A 17862-nucleotide genomic window follows, 5' to 3' on the forward strand; every position below is an offset into this window, starting at 1 on the left:
TTTAGAAATCTCGGTGGCCGATGGCCGATATGTGATGCCGATTTTTTTGGGCCGATATATTAGGCCGATTTTTTTTTTTTTCCTTCATCTCATAAAATTTAACAAAATTTAACAGTTAGACCCCTTTCACACTGGGGTGTCTTTCAGGCGCTTTTGGGCTAAAAATAGCGCCCGTAAAACGGCTCCCCTGCAGTCTCAGTGTGAAAGCCCGAGTGCTTTCACACTGAGGCGATGTGCTGGCAGGATGTTAAAAAAAAGTCCTGCAAGCAGCATCTTTGGAGCAGTGTATACCGCTGCTCCACCACTCCTGCCCATTGAAATGAATGCGCACCGCTGCCAAAGCGCCTGCAAAAGCGTTTCGGCATCGGCGCTTCAGGGGCACATTTAACCCCTTCCTCGGCTGCTAGCTGGGTTATAAGCTCCCCGCTAGCAGCCGAATAGCGCCGCTAAAATGACCGTAAAGCGCCACTAAAACTAGCAGCGTTTTACCGTCAACGCATGCCCGCTGCAGTGTGAAAGCAACCTAAAGTGATACAGAAAATTTTTTACATTTAAACATTTATTAAACAAAACAAACCTCCAATCAGTTCACTTGTATGTAGAATTTAGATAAAAAAAAAATATATATATAAAAAAAACTATATCTTAAAAATAAATACACAAAAATAGGTAATCAAAACTTTTGGACGAAAAAAAATGGGCCATCTTTACTGCTTAGTTTTTTTTTTTAATTTATTAGTGTATTTTTTTTTTTTTTTTTAATTGCGTTTGAAAGACCGCTGCGCAAATACCGTGTGACATAAAATATTGCAACAACCACTATTTTATTCCCTAGGGTCTCTGCTAAAAAAAAATATATAATGTTTGGGGGTTCTAAGTGATTTTCTAGCAGAAAATACAGGATTTTTACTTGTAAGCAACAAGTGTCAGAAAAGATTTAGTCTTTAAATGGTTAAAATGAGAGCTTCTACACACAGAGTTCAGCTCATTCAGAAGTGTAAACATTGTATCAATTCAGGTTCTTTTTATCAGATTTGGCAGGCTGCCCAGAGAGGGGAGAGAAGTGCTTCACAGAAGAATACAGGCAACTTGTATTGACTTCAGAAGTCATTTGCAAGTCATGTTATATCGGCATTTTTTATCAGCACAATCGGCCGATGCCGATTAAGAAAAAAACGTCAAATATCGGTCAAATATCGGCCGATATATCGGTCGACCTCTAGTTAGGGAGTAAAATCTTTAATCCACTCTGAGAATAACAGACAGAAGAGATATACTCTATATACTATTAGAGGTTGAATCTTATAAATATCATCAGGCTCAGATCAAATTTTTTTATCTAAAGAAAAAAAAAAAAGTTCTAGACTGTTTTGCAGATTTTCAAACAGAACTGTAATATTACATGCTTTTCTGCAGCTTCTCCATTGAAGTATATTGAACCAAAAAAGCACAGTTTTGCATTGAAAAAGGTCCTTGACCCTTTCCAAATACACAGCAGCTGAAAAACATATTGATGTGAACGTTAAATAAACTGTAGTGCATTTCTGCAAAAAGCACCAAAAAAAAACACATGGGTGGGAACCAGGCCTAAGACATTTAGTAACATAATGGAGTTAAAAAAAAAAAAATTAGCCCTTCGTTTTTTTTTACTGTGCAACAGTGAAAGTAATGTTTACAGTAGAGATTATTTGCTCTTTTAGTACCTGTACTATAAAGGGCTAATTTTAGCTTTTTTAACCCCATTATGTTACTGGCCGATTAATCGATTATGAAAATAATCGATTAATTTCACAATCGATTAGTTGTCGATTAATTGATTAGTTGTTTTGGCCCTACATATGTGCGAACACGGCCCTTCACACCAGGTGTACGCCTAAGAAAAAACCTTTATGAGAGCACCTCATCAGTGTACGTACCTGGAGATGAGGTTGACGGCACCGCTGGCTGTGCGTGGAGGGAAAAACTCCAACGAGAACCACTTGTCTCCAGAGTCGATGCGCCTGCGCATTTTATCCCTGAGACGCTCATGCCGTTCAAGGTCGAGGATGGGGGTTGAACATCGCGAGCTTTCCTTGGAATCTGTGCTGCTGCTACAGCTAGCACTGCTGCTGTCAATGAGGCTGGCGTTCACCATGGCGAGGCCTGCAGATCAGTCTGAAGAGGGAAGAAACAATGGGAGTAAGAATTAGAATCATGGTGTTTTATAGACACATCCTTAAAGAGGCACTCCAGCAAAAAGTGATAGTTCAGTTTTTGGCAGCTGCTGAAACATTAAAAACCCAAACTTCAGCCAAAACTTTTTTTATTATTTTGTTTCGGATAGAACAAAGGAAAAGTTACAGTCAGTTAGGTTTTCATAGCAGTGTCCCCATGGGGATTACTTTGACGCAGTTGGTCAGCTTAAACATGTATTGCAATATATGCAAATTAAATATCCCCGTTTGTTTTTCATTGCATAGTTTGCTGGAAAGGGTGTACAGCAGTGTGCAGAGGGTCCACCCAGAATTTGTAGTGTTAATATGCGGTCACGCCCCTTTAGCGCCTGATAGTTTAAATACATGTACAAGCTATTGTATATCCTTTCCCATGGGGGAGATTTCACCCCATTTCCTCTCAGGACAGGAAGGAGGTGGAAAAACAACCACAGTGACAGGCAAATATAAAAAAAAAAAAAAAAAAATCTGTGGAAGGATCAGAACTGCAGACAACTGTCATTGCTGTCCATGGCTTATTGTCACAACAACAACCACCAATTTTTGAAAGGCTATCAAAGAAACAGGAAGTGACGAGCGAGATCTCATCACTGAAGTCCTCAGACACCAGACAGAAGCAATTGACTGCCCACCAACTTGACTCCACCTCTAGGTTATGCTGTACATGTAGTTTTCAAGGCCCACTTTGTTTCACCCTCAAAGAGGGAGGCAAGCCCAGGATTGTATCATGTGACAACACGCAATCATGTGACAAGATATCCGCTAAATGTGTCTGTAGTTGTATAAACACGTTTAAAATACTGTATATCTAAAGCCATTTTTTTCCCTTTTTTTTTTTTAAGTTCTGGATGGAGTGGTGAGGGATTAGAACCTGTCAGTTTGTATAGCTGTCTGTGTCCACACCAGGGAGATTTACTTTCTGAGTGCCCTGGCAATCACTGGGACTGAGAGTGAGGCAAAATGAAAAGTTTCCCAGGTGGAAAATTAATTATACCTCTATTCCTGTAAACTTGTTTGCATTTCAACAGTCAAAGACTTCCATTAATTTTAGAGATATTTCTCGTACGCTCTGTTGTGGCACCAAGAGAGGCCTGGGCAGGCACACAATGTCTTTTTTTCAGGGGCATGTAGAAGCAACACTGCAATAGGTTGTAACTGACCAGTCACTAGGCTGTAAAAGCCTGGCCTGGTCATCTGCTCATAGTCCATCCATCTCTCTTATGTCAATGACATTCAGGCTCGGTTCACACAGGGGCAACACGACTCTGGCCGCGACTTTGCGAGGCGACCTGGACACAACTTGAGCGCGCATCACAGCGTGACTTGGGGCAACTTACAAGGCGACTTCAAGTCGCCTCCAGGACAGGCGACTTTCCAGTGGCCAATCAAACCACAATCAGCTCTGTGGGAGGGAGGGGTTTGCCTGAGAAATCTATTTTCTCTTCCTGTATTGTTGCTTCAGTTAAGACACGATTCGACTTTGGAGGCGACTTCCATTGAAATCAATGGGTACAAGTCGCCTAGAAGTCGGATTTAAGTAGTACAGGAACCTTTTCTGAAGTGGGAGCGATTTCAGTAGCGTACATTAAGACGGCTCTCATTCACTTCAATGGAAATTCTGATGTCAAGCGACTTGAGGTCTGACAAGTCGGATCCCAAGTTGCGGTAGTGTGAACCGAGCCTCAGGAGCCTGCCTTTCTATCTGTACCAGCCTAGGCCTTCCGGTGGCTACAAACATCGGTGTGCATCACGAAGCCGCCCATTAGCCTATCCTCTTATTCATCTAAGTGGAACTGCCAGCTGCAGCAGGTACAGGTGCATCTCAAAAAATCAGAATATCAAAAAGCTAATTTCAGTAACTCAATTCAAAATGTAAAACCAATATTTTTTTTATAGATGCTTTACACAGAGTGATATATTTCAAGCATTTCTTTCTTTTAATTTTAATGATTATGGCTTACAGCTAGTGAAAACCCAAAATTCTGAATCTCAGAAAATTAGAATATTACATAAGACCAATAAAAAATAAAAAAAAAGATTTTCAATACAGAAATGTTGGCTTACTGAAAAGTATGTCCATGTATAGTATAGTTTGCACTCAATACTTGGTTGGGGCTCTTTTTGCATGAATTACTGCATCAATGCAGCGTGGCATGGAGACAATCAGCCTGTGGCACTGCTGAGGTGTTATAGAAGCCCAGGTAGCTTTGATAGCAGCCTTCAGCTCATCTGCATTGTTGGGTCTGATGTCTCATCTTCCTCTTGACAATACCCCACAGATATGGAGTTTAGGTCAGGCAAGCACAGTGATACCATGATCATTAAACCAGGTATTGGTACTTTTGGCAGTGTGGGCAGGTGCCAAGTCTTGCTGGAAAACAAAATCAGCTTCTCCATAAAGCTGGTCAGCAGAAAGCGGGAGCATGAAGTGCTCTAGAATTTCCTGGTAGAGGGCTGCGCTGACTTTGGACTTGATAAAACACAGTGGACCAACACCAGCAGAGGGCATGGCTCCCCGAGTCATCACAGACCGTAGAACATTTTGCATTTCATTTGGAAATCAAAGTCCAGAGTCTGGAGGAAGGGTGGAGAGGCACAGAATCCAAGTTGTATGAGGTCCAGTGTGAAGTTTCCAGAGTCGGAGATGTTCGGGAAGCCATGTCATCTGCTGGTGTTGGTCCACTGTGTTTTATCAAGTACATCATCAGTGCAGGATTTGGGTCTGATCTGAAGGTGCATGAATTTGGTCTGATCTGAGGGCTAAGGGTTTAGGAACAGGGGCTAATCCTGGGGTCTGAAGGTGAAAAAATTAGGGAAGTTTAACTTACCATTAGCAATAAAAACTGAGTGCAAAAAATTAAAACAAGGCATACAAATGCAATGCACTAAAGTTCACTGGCTGTCTAATGTGTGCAAATGAAAACTTAAAGTGGAAAAGGTTGCTGACGCCTGCCCTACTCTATCCAAAAACTACAGATAGCTAACTTTGAGCTGATTGGACTATCTGATGTTACACGACTGCAAGGTTTCCAGCCCAGCTGTTCACCGACTGATATTACTGGTCGCTCTTTAAATCACGCCAGACCGCTCTACTGCAATAAAACCACGAGTGTTCAAAAGGCAGTTACAGCAATTAGCATACTGCATGTTCTTGATGCCGGGTGGGAGTCACTAATCAAAGTTTATCTCTGACAGACAACAGTGCAAGTGATTCTGGGATAACAAACTATTATTAGCCTGATAGAAAGCTGGTCACATTAGACTTTACCCGCTGACTTGTCATTTTTCTGAGGTCCTTCAGTTCACATATATATATATAGGATTGGAGGGAAAAGGAAAAAAAAAAAAAAAATCAACCTTCACTAGAGGCCCAGTATAGTATCATCCTTCCTGAGAGGAAACCACGTGGAGATAAGGATGTCATTGATGATATGAACCAAGACAAAAAAAGTGTCCAGTGACTTGGAAAAGACTACGAGTCATGACAGCAAAGTGTTTTGCAATATAAAGAATTAAAAAAAAAGGGAGTGAAAATATTTGCAGTGCCCCTATCATTTAATATATTTTTCATGTTAAATACTAAATTTACCCTTGCAATGGGACACCCCCCCGTACAGCAAGGGTTAAATGCTCATTAGGTCGAGAGGGAGCAGAAAAGGCTGCTTTACTTACCTGACACCCTGCTCCAGCACTATCGTCCTATCCCCCGGCGTTCTGGGCTGTGAGCGGTTCCTACATGTCATCACGTACAATGCAGTGCTATTACCCCTGTATTGTACGTAGGGGAGGCAATAGTGTTTGGGCGCGCCTTATAGAGGTGGCTTTGTGTAACCCGTCGCACCGCTGGGAGGTACCCTACGGATGCAAAGAATGAGCATATATTAAATCTTATGCCACAACTTCTAGACTGAATGAGCAGCTAATCCTTACAGTGTAAGGGGGTAGGCACTGCAAGGACAGATTTTGTCTAATTACTGGAGTTGGGCTTTAAAGTGATTGTAAAGTCTCAATTTTTGCTATAAAAATAACAAACATGTAATACTTACAGTGGTTCTGCACAGAGCAGCCCAGATCCTCCTCTTCTCGGGTCCCTCTTTTGTGATCCTGGCCCCTCTCTCCTGCTCAGTGACCCCACATCAAAGCTTGCTATGGGGGCACCCCAGCCAAGTCACAGCTCCATGGCCAGACACAGAGCCCTGCCCCAGCTCCACCCCGTTTAAATGCATTATGTTCAGGCAATTTAGTCATTGTGAATGAACTGTCAGCCCACTACAAGAGTTGAAACAAACCTGCATGAACAATGCAGTGCACCTCAATGCACAGTATGTATGTTTGCTGTGGTGCGCTGTGGTGTGTTGTGCTCTTCTGTACAATGTGTCGGGGGGCCATTCACAATGAATAGCACTGCAATCACGTGTTGTGGCAGCATGCAATGTTTCACATGTGAATGGGTAAAAGATGCAGAATAAAAACAATGAAATGCACACATGATAAATGCCAGGAATAAAAAAAACAAAAAGAAAAGAACGAGTGTTCATGCTGAGGTAAGACTACAACGGGCTACAGAGCTCCCAACATGGAGAGGAGGTTTGGTTGCTATTTTCGTGTCAGGTGATATTTGATCCTGGTGAAGTCCTAACTTAGTTCTGTTTAAACATCTTATCAGTACAGAATTTTCTCAGAATTTCTAGTTCTTTTCTCAGGTATGCAGTATTAACCCTTCACATCCCCCTCCCCCTTTATCCCTTCAACTTGTAGCCTGCACAGACCCACCAACAGCAACCAGCACAGATCTCGGGGCTCGTTCACATAGCTGAGCAACGCAGCATTGCACTCGTACATAACATAGAAGTTTAAAAAAAAAAAAAGTGGAAAAAGTAATCACTACAATCCATTGCAGTGTGTGCTCAGGCTGAAATGCAGGTTTGTTGGGATGCCAATAAGAATTAAAGGCACCGCAGCACAATACCAAACACAATGCCAAAGTGTGAACTGAGCCTGAGCTCACACTTGCAGTGTCAATCGCATGCAATGTCTGTGCAATGAGATTTCAGCCATACAGTTGTATTGCTGAACTTGCATTGGATTTGCAGGAAAATAGTGCAGGGTTCTCACCCATGCGATCCGATTCCTGTGCGAGTTCACAGTTCGCACTGCGATCTGTGAATCGATCTGGGGGAGTCATTAACAATGTATGGACATCTACAGCGGTTCGCAGAGGGCAGTGTGAACCGCCTGCAGGAGAGATGCGATGCAGGAACCGGCGCTGTAACCGCTCTGGTTTCCGCATTAAAAGGCAAGTCTATCAAATCTCCTCAGATTGAAAACAGGGTCTCTGTGGCCAATTGATTTTATCTCAGCATGTATTTTGACCAGTCCTGTGTCCTTGGGGGCTTATTCCCATCATCTTTTTTTTTTTTTTTTTTACTTGGCTCAAGCCCACCTGAGCAGACTTCAGATCTCTGAGATTATCCACTGTGACCCAAACACCGCCCAACTGTTTTGCATATTGGGCCCTTTCACACAGGCAGCAAGGGGGTGGTAAAAACAGACAGTTGCACTGCATTTTTACTGCCTACCATACATCTGGAGGGGGTGTTTTCATACCTTGGCTGTGATGCTTTGCGTTGCAGCAAATTTAAACTCACACACTTAAGTCAATGAGACTGCGCAGGAACTGTGAGGCCCACACTTGTGGCACATTACTGCCATTGAAAATTGCAGTTTGTCTATCCAGCCAGAGATGGACACACCGATGCACTGTTTGGGAACCAATGTACAACAGTCCATGGTTTTTTTCTTCAGCGGGAACATAGGGGTACATAGTTCCGGCACCTCCAGCACTGAGTGGGGTGCGCTGGAGGGTCTATTGATTCCGGTTGCTGGGGGGGGGGGGAATCTATTGTCGCCGGGGGTGGGTCACTTGTTGCTGGAAGAAATCTATTGCTGCAGGGAGATCTACTGTATTATTACATTGGGGTCTATTGTTGCTGGGGGGGGGGAATCTATTGTCGCCGGGGGTGGGTCACTTGTTGCTGGAAGAAATCTATTGCTGCAGGGAGATCTACTGTATTATTACATTGGGGTCTATTGTTGCTGGGGGGGGGGGGGGGGGAATCTATTGTCGCCGGGAGTGGGTCACTTGTTGCTGGAAGAAATCTATTGCTGCAGGGAGATCTACTGTATTATTACATTGGGGTCTATTGTTGCTGGGGGGGGTATTGTATTGTTGTTGGGGTAATATCTTGTTGCATGGGATCTATTGTAGCTGGGGGGGTTGTATCTATTGTTCCCAACTGCAGGGGATCATGCTCGGAGGTGGGTAGGGGACGGAGACAAGCGGTGAGAAAAAGTGCCCTGCAACAGTCAAAATAGAAAAGACACAAAAAAAAAAAAAAAAAAAGGGAAGAAGGTGGTCCTGGTATGCGCAGTGAAAGTTCTGGGTGAATTTATTCTGGGTTCTTCTGTATGCGCAGAGACACGGTACTTGTGTATGAACAGGGGGGCACAGGGACTACTCTGGATTCCTCAGCTGTATGGCATGTGTATGGATGTGGAGCTGTATGGCACGTGAATGGAGCAAAGTTACGCTGTTTACCTGGCTCCTGAGGATCTTCCTGATCTGCAACAACACTGAACCACAGAGAAAGTCCCTATACTCACTTGCACCTGACGTTGACTGCAACAACAAACCCGCATGAGATCTCCAAATCGCTGCGAGGCACAATACAGCTCTGCTTTGGTTGTCCTCCCTCGGACACACGAGTGTTTCCAGCAGAGACTGCAGACATGGAACTAGGGCAAAAGTCAGCGCACCGTGCCAAGTATTGTGTGCTTACAGCGCTGGAGCATTCAAAGCAGCCAAATCCAACTATTTCAAGCACGTCCGAGCAACCTGCCTAAATCTCTAGGTGAAGGAGTTATCCTGCAGGCTGTAATGACAATCACTAGGGCTAAACACATAAAAGAAGCTCTATATCACAAGCAGCCAGAAAGAATAGTTCTCAGCTGACCATCCTGGTCCTACCACCGAGGGTAGCTGAGACGCTCAGGTCCTGCCATGTCAGCTGGCTATGTAAAAGTTCACATCCCTCCACTAATCTGGAGAAACCTTTTTTTGGTGTACAGCTTCCTGTCGCCCCCCCCCCCCCCCTCCCCCGATATTCCCGATCCCACCGTGGCATCTGTAGCACTCAGACCACCAACCTTTAGGCTACAGAATGGCTGAGGTACAGCTTTGACCCATGACATGGCAAGATTTAAAGCTGAACTCTGCCCGCAACACAAAGGTCAACTGCTTGTTTAAGTCTAAGGAATGACAAGAGCATTTGCTTACCTGATCCCCCGCTCCCCCGGTGGACCGTGGCTCCCCTACAATCTGGCGGTGGAATGTCCCGTGTCCCCATGTCCAATGCAGGGCTACGGTCCCTTCTTTATGATGTCAGAGGACCTTAGACTGCCGAACTTCAGGGGAGAAAAAGGCCGTAGGGAGTGGAGGATTGGGTAGAGCCCCTTTCACACTTGTGGGAACTTTCCTGCGACTTTGGAAATCAGAGTCAGATTGACAAGTGGTACCCCATGATTCCCAATGAGTATCATTAATATCTGTGCGACTTCAAGTCGCACTGACTCCAAAGTAGTTCCTGTAATACTTTGGTCCGATTTTGATGCAATTTAACACAGGCATTCCCTGAAAGTGTCAAAATCGCATCAAAATTGAGGCCACAAAATCCTGCAAATTTCAGGTCGCGGCGGTGTGAAAGGGGCCTAAGTAAAATATACTTTTCATGGTCCCCCTAGACGTAAGCGAGCAATCAACCCCTGCAGTGTAGGGCAGCCCCACTACAAGGGAGGACTTTTTAGTTTTCTGGAGTTCAACTTTAACTCTACAGATGTTATAAATGTGGACCTTGGGTGCTCCACGGTCCTGTGACAGCCCCTCCCCCGACCAAATGTCTATGAAACTGGTCATGTGACTTTATAATAGAGGATGGACAAATAGGACTCATTTATACAGGAAATTCAGCCGCACTTTGCAGAATCCATGGACCGGTCATATCAGTCAGTGGTTGTCCCAGTGCGGTCCGTGGTGATCCTATCATGGTAGTCCCTGGACCTCCTTAGAGTCTTTCTTCTGCTTTTTTGCCATATCTATGTAATTCAGATGTCTATAGCCACCTATTGATTCACATTTTTAATTGTTTATATTTCAATACATTTTCATTCATCCCAAAGGTCAGGACTCTGTGCAGGCCAGTCAAGTTACATAATTGGCAAGGTTGAAAAAAAAAACACAAGTCCAACCCGTGTGTGTGCTTTTATGTTAAAAAGGAGTAAACTCCGATGGTTTTACTTCCTCTTCTGCTCCCCTCCAGTGCCAGTACTACCCCCCCCCACCCCCAATGTGGCCCTTCCAGTGCCAGTACAACCCCCCCTAACCCCAGTGTGGCCCCTCCGGGGCCAGTACGACCCCCAGTGTGGCCCCTCCAGGGCCAGTACGACCCCCAGTGTGGCCCCTCCAGGGCCAGTACGACCCCCAGTGTGGCCCCTCCAGGGCCAGTACGGCCCCCAGTGTGGCCCCTCCGGGGCCAGTACAACCCCCGCCCCCAGTACGACCCCCGCCACCAGCGTTGCCCCTCCGGGGCCAGTACGACCCCCCCCCCCACCCCCAATGTGGCCCTTCCAGTGCCAGTACAACCCCCCCTAACCCCAGTGTGGCCCCTCCGGGGCCAGTACGACCCCAAGTGTGGCCCCTCAAGGGCCAGTACGACCCCCAGTGTGGCCCCTCCGGGGCCAGTACAACCCCTGCCCCCAGTACGACCCCCGCCACCAGCGTTGCCCCTCCGGGGCCAGTACGACCCCCCACCCCCAATGTGGCCCTTCCAGTGCCAGTACGACCCCCCCCCCAACCCCAGTGTGGCCCCTCCGGGGCCAGTACGACCCCCAACCCCCAGTGTGGCCCCTCCGGGGCCAGTACGACCCCCAGTGTCAGTACCCTCCATGTGTCCCCCCCATTATCAGTGTGTCCCCCTCAGTCACATTCCAGGTGTAGTCCCTCAACAGGACAGCCCCCCTCCCCCCCATGTGCTCCTGTTATGTAATCCCCATACATTATATATATCTTCATTCATTCTTTCCCTCACACATGTGGAGTCCTAGGGAGGACTACAATTCCCAGCATTACCCCCACATATGAAGAGCCGCTTTGCTGGGACTTGTGGTTCTCCATTATCTGCACCCCTTTAATATCACCACACGGTTCATTCAATGAATGGAGGAGCCGGGAACGGGCACAGATAAGGGGCCGTTTCCGGAACCCCCCCAACACCCGCTGTGCCCCGCACTCAGGGAATGACCCCTCATTAACCCCTCCAACGCCGGGTCCTCCTTACCTCCTCCACTCTCCTCACAACACTACTACACCAGGCTCGCTCCCGCAGCCACCATGTGCGCGCACTACCCCCGGGCCGCCCAGAACACACACACGTGACCATCACAAGTCCGTACAGCGACATGTCCGCCTCCTGTCCGTACACAGGGGGGTCATGTGACGCGCGGTGGGCGTAAATTAGCGGATTGTACGCAGAGATGGGAAGCTTGCGGGGAAGAATTCTGCGGCTCTGTGGTTACATGGTGACCTGCGGCTGAACCTGAAAGAGGAAACCCAGAAGCTGTTATTTTATTGTGTGAAATGATATCAACACACGTGTTTATCAAACACACATTTTCTTTTTCAAATCTTCTTTTCTATTCTTTTATTTTCTAGTCTGTTTTATTCTATTCTTTTATATCCTATGCTGTTCCTTTATGTTATATTCTATTTTTTTCTACTCTGTTTGTTTCTATTCTTTTTTCTATTCTATATTATTATTTTTTTATTCTGTTGTATTCTATTCTTTTATGCGCTATTCTATTCCATTGTTTTATTTTATTCTATTCATTTATGTTCTATTCTTTTATGCACAATTCTATTCTGTTTTATTCTATTACATAAAGCAGCCTAACTAGGAATCATCATCATATTTCACCTTTATACCTTACTGTATTTCTTGCAATATTTTTCCATTTTAAATTCAAATTCAAATGTGAAATGGAATGGGTGGCACAGTGGTGTAGTGGGTAGCACTCTCGCCTTGTAGTAAAAAGGGTTGCTGGTTCAAATCTCAACCACGACACAACCTGCCTGGAGTTTGCATGTTCTCCCACAGAGAAAACATATTTATTGTAGCCCTGCATTGCAGGGAAAGAAAATCCATCAGGTCCCTGCTGACAGAACAGAGCTCTGCCTTGTTTACATATGCAGAGCTCTGTTCTGTGACTCCCCTTGCTGATCGGTGGGTGCAGGTGGACATCCACTGGCCGGCACCCGCTGATTGGCTTGTGCTGTGTCTAATCACAGCCGCAGCGTGTGCGCCCCCTACCCGGAAGTGTTGGATCACATACTAGGTACATGATCCAGCACAGGAGAGTCGTCTTGCTGCCGTACATCTAAGTGATGCGGACAGCGAGCGGTTAATGTGTACTATCGCGCACTGGGGTCACTGGAAGACACAGGGTGCTCTGCACTGAATTCATGGGCACACAGTTGTCACTAGTAGACACATGAGGCTCTGCAATCTAGTCACAGATGCCCAGAGGTTGTAGACTGGCATGGATGCCAATGCAGTCATGATGATTACTAGGAGTACAGTAGCAGGAGGGGGTTCAGCAGAAGCATAGCAAGGTATTGCTTGACTACCAAGCCACGCATCACTTTGCAATTTAGAGTGACACTAAACAATATCCTTATTCTCCGAAAATAATCCATACACATCCATTACTTAACTGCTTGCTATCCGCCCACTATACATTTACTGTGGACGGGCGGCACAGCCATGCAAGGCAACGTACTGGTACGTCACTGCCTGTTTTCAGATGTGCATGCTTGAGACCCCTGCTGCCCCGTGCTATTATTGGCTACAGCATAAGTTTGTCTGCTGGTTTTCGCCCAATGATTTTGGGCATGAACCTGCTGATCCGCTGTAGCCAATCGGCTGTATCTTGTTTGTAAACAAAGACACAGGATCTGGACTGTTCTACTTTTCCTGAGCCCCTTCTGGTTCAGGAAGAGAAGAAAGCAAGACCACTGTGAGTAAAAGCAGCAGATTTACACTCGCATACACCTGTTAGGCACATTTAACCCTTTGATTGCCCTGTCAACCAGCTAGTGCCACTAGTATAGAGTCTGTGTATAGTATTTATCACTGATCACTGTATTAGTGTCACTAGCGAAGTCCGATAGTGTCAAAGTTAGTTAGCATTCCTCCATGCCAAGTGTCAGTTAGTGCTAGCTTGACCACCACACTATCGTAGTCACACTATAAGTCGCTGTTCACCGCCATTGCTAGCATAGTCTGTACGGGTCAGTATTTTGATCACAATCAGAACTATACTAGTGTCCTCAAAAATGCAGCGTTAGCAAGATCAGTCCTGATCATTGCAAGAACATGTGTAGCGCCCTCCTAGGTAGAGTGAGTGTAAATAGTTTTTGGTTTCTCTGCACAACAGGGAGACAGCTAGACAAATGTAAGTGTTGTCTGTTTAACAGAGGCTGTGATTGTTTAGCAGAGGCTGCTTAGTGTGCACTGGTACTGCTCATTCTATCTTGATGTTTAACACTGGTCTAGTAGCCATGTGAGGTACTGGGCAGTGGGTGGAAGCCTTACAGAAGAGAGCATAAATGTCCATACAGCTGTGGCCATTTAGAAGGGGATGTGCCCAATGCATGCTGGGTGACTGTATATATATTTGATGAACACGTGAGTTCTGGGCCTTCCTCTACAGAGAGAGGTCCAAGTGGGGTGGGGGCTGCTGCCTCTCCCCAGCACAGGCTGCCACACGGCCTCAGGTTTGTGACCTGGGAGCCTGAAACACTGAAGCTGCAACCCATGGTTCTCTTGCAAGCTGAGGGGGGATGTTCACGGATCCTGTCTGGTATCATGAAGGAAGGTGACCTGTGGCCAGGGCCTTGTGAGTACAAACCCCCTAAAGGAATCCTGGAGACTGTTGTTGCTAAAATCCCCCTCTTGGTCCTAGAAGTCAGTATACTGGGTGTAAGCTAAAGGGGACACTGGCTAGTGTCTTGAAGGAGCACATAGTTGCCAACAGTCCCGATTTTCCCGGGACAATCCCGATTTTGGGACCCTCGTCCCGATTGGAGGCTGTCCCAAATCGGGATTTTCCATAAGGAAAATCGGGAATGTTGTTTTTTTTGTTTTTTTGGAGCAGCGGGCTCCAGCAAAATGGCGGCCGGTGCCGCCGCTCTATCTTCCCCTAGTGTTGAGTGGAGAGAGGAAGGGGGCTCGATCCGTGCAGCCAATGAAGCGGCTTCTTTAGCTGCACAGCCCCTCCCCTCTCCACTGAAGCGAGCAGAAGACACGTCGCCGTCGCCGTGTCTTGCTGAAAGTTCCCCAGCCCCGTACTGCGCAAGCGCTGCGCCTGCGCAGTACAGGGGGTCCTCCATTACCGAAGGGAACTTTCTCGGCAGAACACCAGCCGCTCCTGCACTGAGCGGGGGCCGGGCTGCATTGAGGGGGGGCTGCACTGAGGGGGGGGCTGCACTATCTGAGGGGGGCTGCACTGAGGGGGGGCTGCACTAACTGAGGGGGGCTGCACTGAGGAGGAGGTCTGCACTAACAGAGGGGGGGGCTGCACTAACTGAGGGGGGGGTCTGCACTAATAGAGGGGGGTCTGCACTAATAGAGGGGGCTGCACTAATAGAGGGGGGCTGCACTGAGGGGGGCTGCACTAATAGAGGGGGGGCTGCACTGAGGGGGGGTCTGCACTAATAGAGGGGGCTGCACTAATAGAGGGGGGCTGCACTAATAGAGGGGGGCTGCACTGAGGGGGGGTCTGCACTAATAGAGGGGGGGCTGCACTGAGGGGGGGGGTCTGCACTAATAGAGGGGGGGTCTGCACTGATGGAGGGGATCTGCACTGATGGAGGGGGTCTGCACTGAGGGGGTCTATACAGACTCTGGCGGGGGCACCTGATGCAAGGACAGACTCTGGCGGGGGCACCTGATGCAAGGACAGACTCTGCTGGTGGCACCTGATGCAAGGACAGACTCTGCCGGGGGCGCCTGATGCAAGGACAGGCTCTGGCGGGGGCACCTGATGCAAGGACAGACTCTGCTGGTGGCACCTGATGCAAGGACAGACTCTGCCGGGGGCACCTGATGCAAGGACAGACTCTGGCGGGGGCACCTGATGCAAGGACAGACTCTGGCGGGGGCACCTGATGCAAGGGCAGACTCTGCTGGGGGCACCTGATGCAAGGACAGACTCTGCCGGGGGTACCTGATGCAAGGACAGACTCTGCCGCGGGCACCTGATGCAAGGACAGACTCTGCTGGTGGCAGGCAACGTGGCTAGTGACACGCTCAGGGATCCCACTGATTCGGCATTATGGTGAGTTGAATGATTTAATTTTATATTACAATGTAATAATAAAAATAATGCGCTTCAATCATCCTGACACCATAACAACCATGGTGCCAGGATGATTGAAGCGTTAACACCAGGCGTTTGTAGTATCTTTATCTGCTGATTGGTAAACTTTCTAGAATACACATATTTCTATTGTCTAGGATCTGGGGCTGCTGTCCCGTCATTTCCCTCTCCCCCTTTCCTTCTCCCCCTTTCCCTCTCCATCCCTCATTCATCTCAGACTCTAACCACACCCTCTTGAGCCACGCCGATTTAAGCCACACCCACTTTCACGTAAACCACGCCCACTTTCACATAAGCCATGCCCACTTTTGACATAAGCCATGCCCATTTTCGCCGCGGTGCGCTTCGCGCTCCGCACCTATACATTTTTGCTAAGCCAAGCCTACAAATGAATGCCCGCCCCCTAATTATTGTACGGCTCCGCCTACAGCCAAACAAGTGTCCCACATATTTTTTTTTCAATGTTGGCAACTATGGGAGCAAAGTCCACTAAATTCCTTCTGCTATAAAGGGACTTGCTTTATTCTGTACAGCCTGCTGTGCAGCCTGTGCTACTGACAGTCTGCTACACCAGCCTTTTTCAACCAGGGTGCCCAGGCACCCTGGGGTGCCTTGGGGCTTCTTCGGGGGTGCTTTGGCAAAATGCCTAAAAATGTATAAAAAATTGTATACAAGCCAGCAGGTGGATGAATCCTGATATTTAGTTGCACAAAGCCACAGGTTTCATTATGCACCATCACAATTTTCTAGACACTGGCATCCTAACAACCAATGATGTCACTAGTTAAGGAGGATGTCTGTCGCCTCCACAGCATCCTTGTTTGACCCTGCTGTGCCCCTCTCCCTCAGCACTGGGGTGACATTAGCTGACTGATGGATAGAGATAGAGGGAAAAGAGAAACATTGGAATACTAGTCAGTTCCAATGTGCAAAAGTGTATTTGCTTTGAAAGAAAAAACACCTCTAGCGTTTAGTGTCCTACATGTGTGGATGCTGCTGCATTATGTAAAACTATTAAAATAGTTTTTTTACATTTCAGAATGGGGTGCCTCAAAATTGTCCATAAGTTTAAAGGGTGCCTTGACTTAAAAAAGGTTGAGAAACACTATGCTACACAGTTCTATTGAGAAATCTGTCCTCGCTTGTGAATAGTTGATTTGGAGTATCCTACTAAATTCCTTTTCCTATCCAAGTTCTCCAAATAAAACATAAAAAGATCCCCTAGACTGGTCATTGGAGACAACGAGCGGAAGAGTGTGTGCACCTGGCTGTGTGAAAATACCCTGTAGCTGGCTGTGGATTAATCAGTGGGAGACTCGGGCACAAAAATTCAAGGGGCTCCTCCGGGGATAGCTCTAAACTTGCATTTAGCCCCCACCTCCGCAACAAGTGCAGTGTCAGTATGTCGTTCCCATGACGACGTGTATTAGGACGAAACGTACGTCAGAAGGCTGACGCACTGACGTCATTGTTTCTATCTCGTCTCGAACGGGTGCATGCAGGCCGGCCGGCCGGCTGCTTTTATCTTCGTTTTATGCTCTTATCCGTATTCCTTGATGTAAGTGCATTTACTCTTTTTTAATAAATATATATATGCTGATTTACATTATGGAGAATTCATTTTTTATCCCTCGGGGTCCTCTCTGCTGATTACGTGGATTCATTGGACGGAGGGTTCCTGTCTGCCTCTCTCTGTGAGGAGATCGAATGTGTTGTCCCCTAATGAGTTGATATTCTATACAAGCTAATATAGAGCTTGCCTCTGGTAAGCGTTTATTCTTACAGGTGGTGGATTCCTCACTGGGTGTGTGTCGATGATATTTTGAATAATCACCGTGTGAACATTGATTTTGCTTCAGGGATTTTTGTCTTTTCAATCATCATTTTTTATTTACACAGTTTTATGTTATCTATTGTTTTCTGTCATTTTTCACTCACCAACGATTTGGTTTTGGGACTTTTTTTCTTTGACATTATCACATAATGTTTCAAGCTTAATTTTTATTAGATTGATTTCTAATATTTTAATTTTTACTATATTTGATATTATATATATTTTTTTGGCCTTACTTTCAGTAGTTTAACAATTCAATCCTGAGCGCGGTTACTTAGATTATTTTTGCAGTGTCAGTATAGTTTTTCTAAACACTGCAACCTC

General features: G+C 46.4%; 1 protein-coding gene across 2 annotated transcripts in view; it reads right to left on the reverse strand.

Moving 5' to 3' along the window:
* Window positions 1–11771, reverse strand: part of MTHFR (methylenetetrahydrofolate reductase) — an 83504-nt gene extending 71733 nt beyond the window's left edge. The window contains exons 1-2 of one of the 2 annotated variants that reach the window (XM_073603171.1): window positions 11606–11771; window positions 1917–2154 (exon numbers count right to left, since the gene is read on the reverse strand). In XM_073603171.1, the coding sequence (XP_073459272.1) occupies window positions 1917–2134 (218 nt within the window). In that variant the 5' untranslated portion in view covers window positions 2135–2154; window positions 11606–11771. Of the gene's footprint in view, window positions 1–1916; window positions 2155–8876; window positions 9030–11605 lie in introns of those variants that run through there. The other variant, XM_073603172.1, reaches the window with a different exon arrangement.
* Between the last annotated feature and the right edge of the window lie 6091 nt (window positions 11772–17862).

This window comes from Aquarana catesbeiana, linkage group LG10, assembly GCF_042186555.1.
Source record: "Aquarana catesbeiana isolate 2022-GZ linkage group LG10, ASM4218655v1, whole genome shotgun sequence".
Classification (NCBI taxonomy): domain Eukaryota; kingdom Metazoa; phylum Chordata; class Amphibia; order Anura; family Ranidae; genus Aquarana; species Aquarana catesbeiana.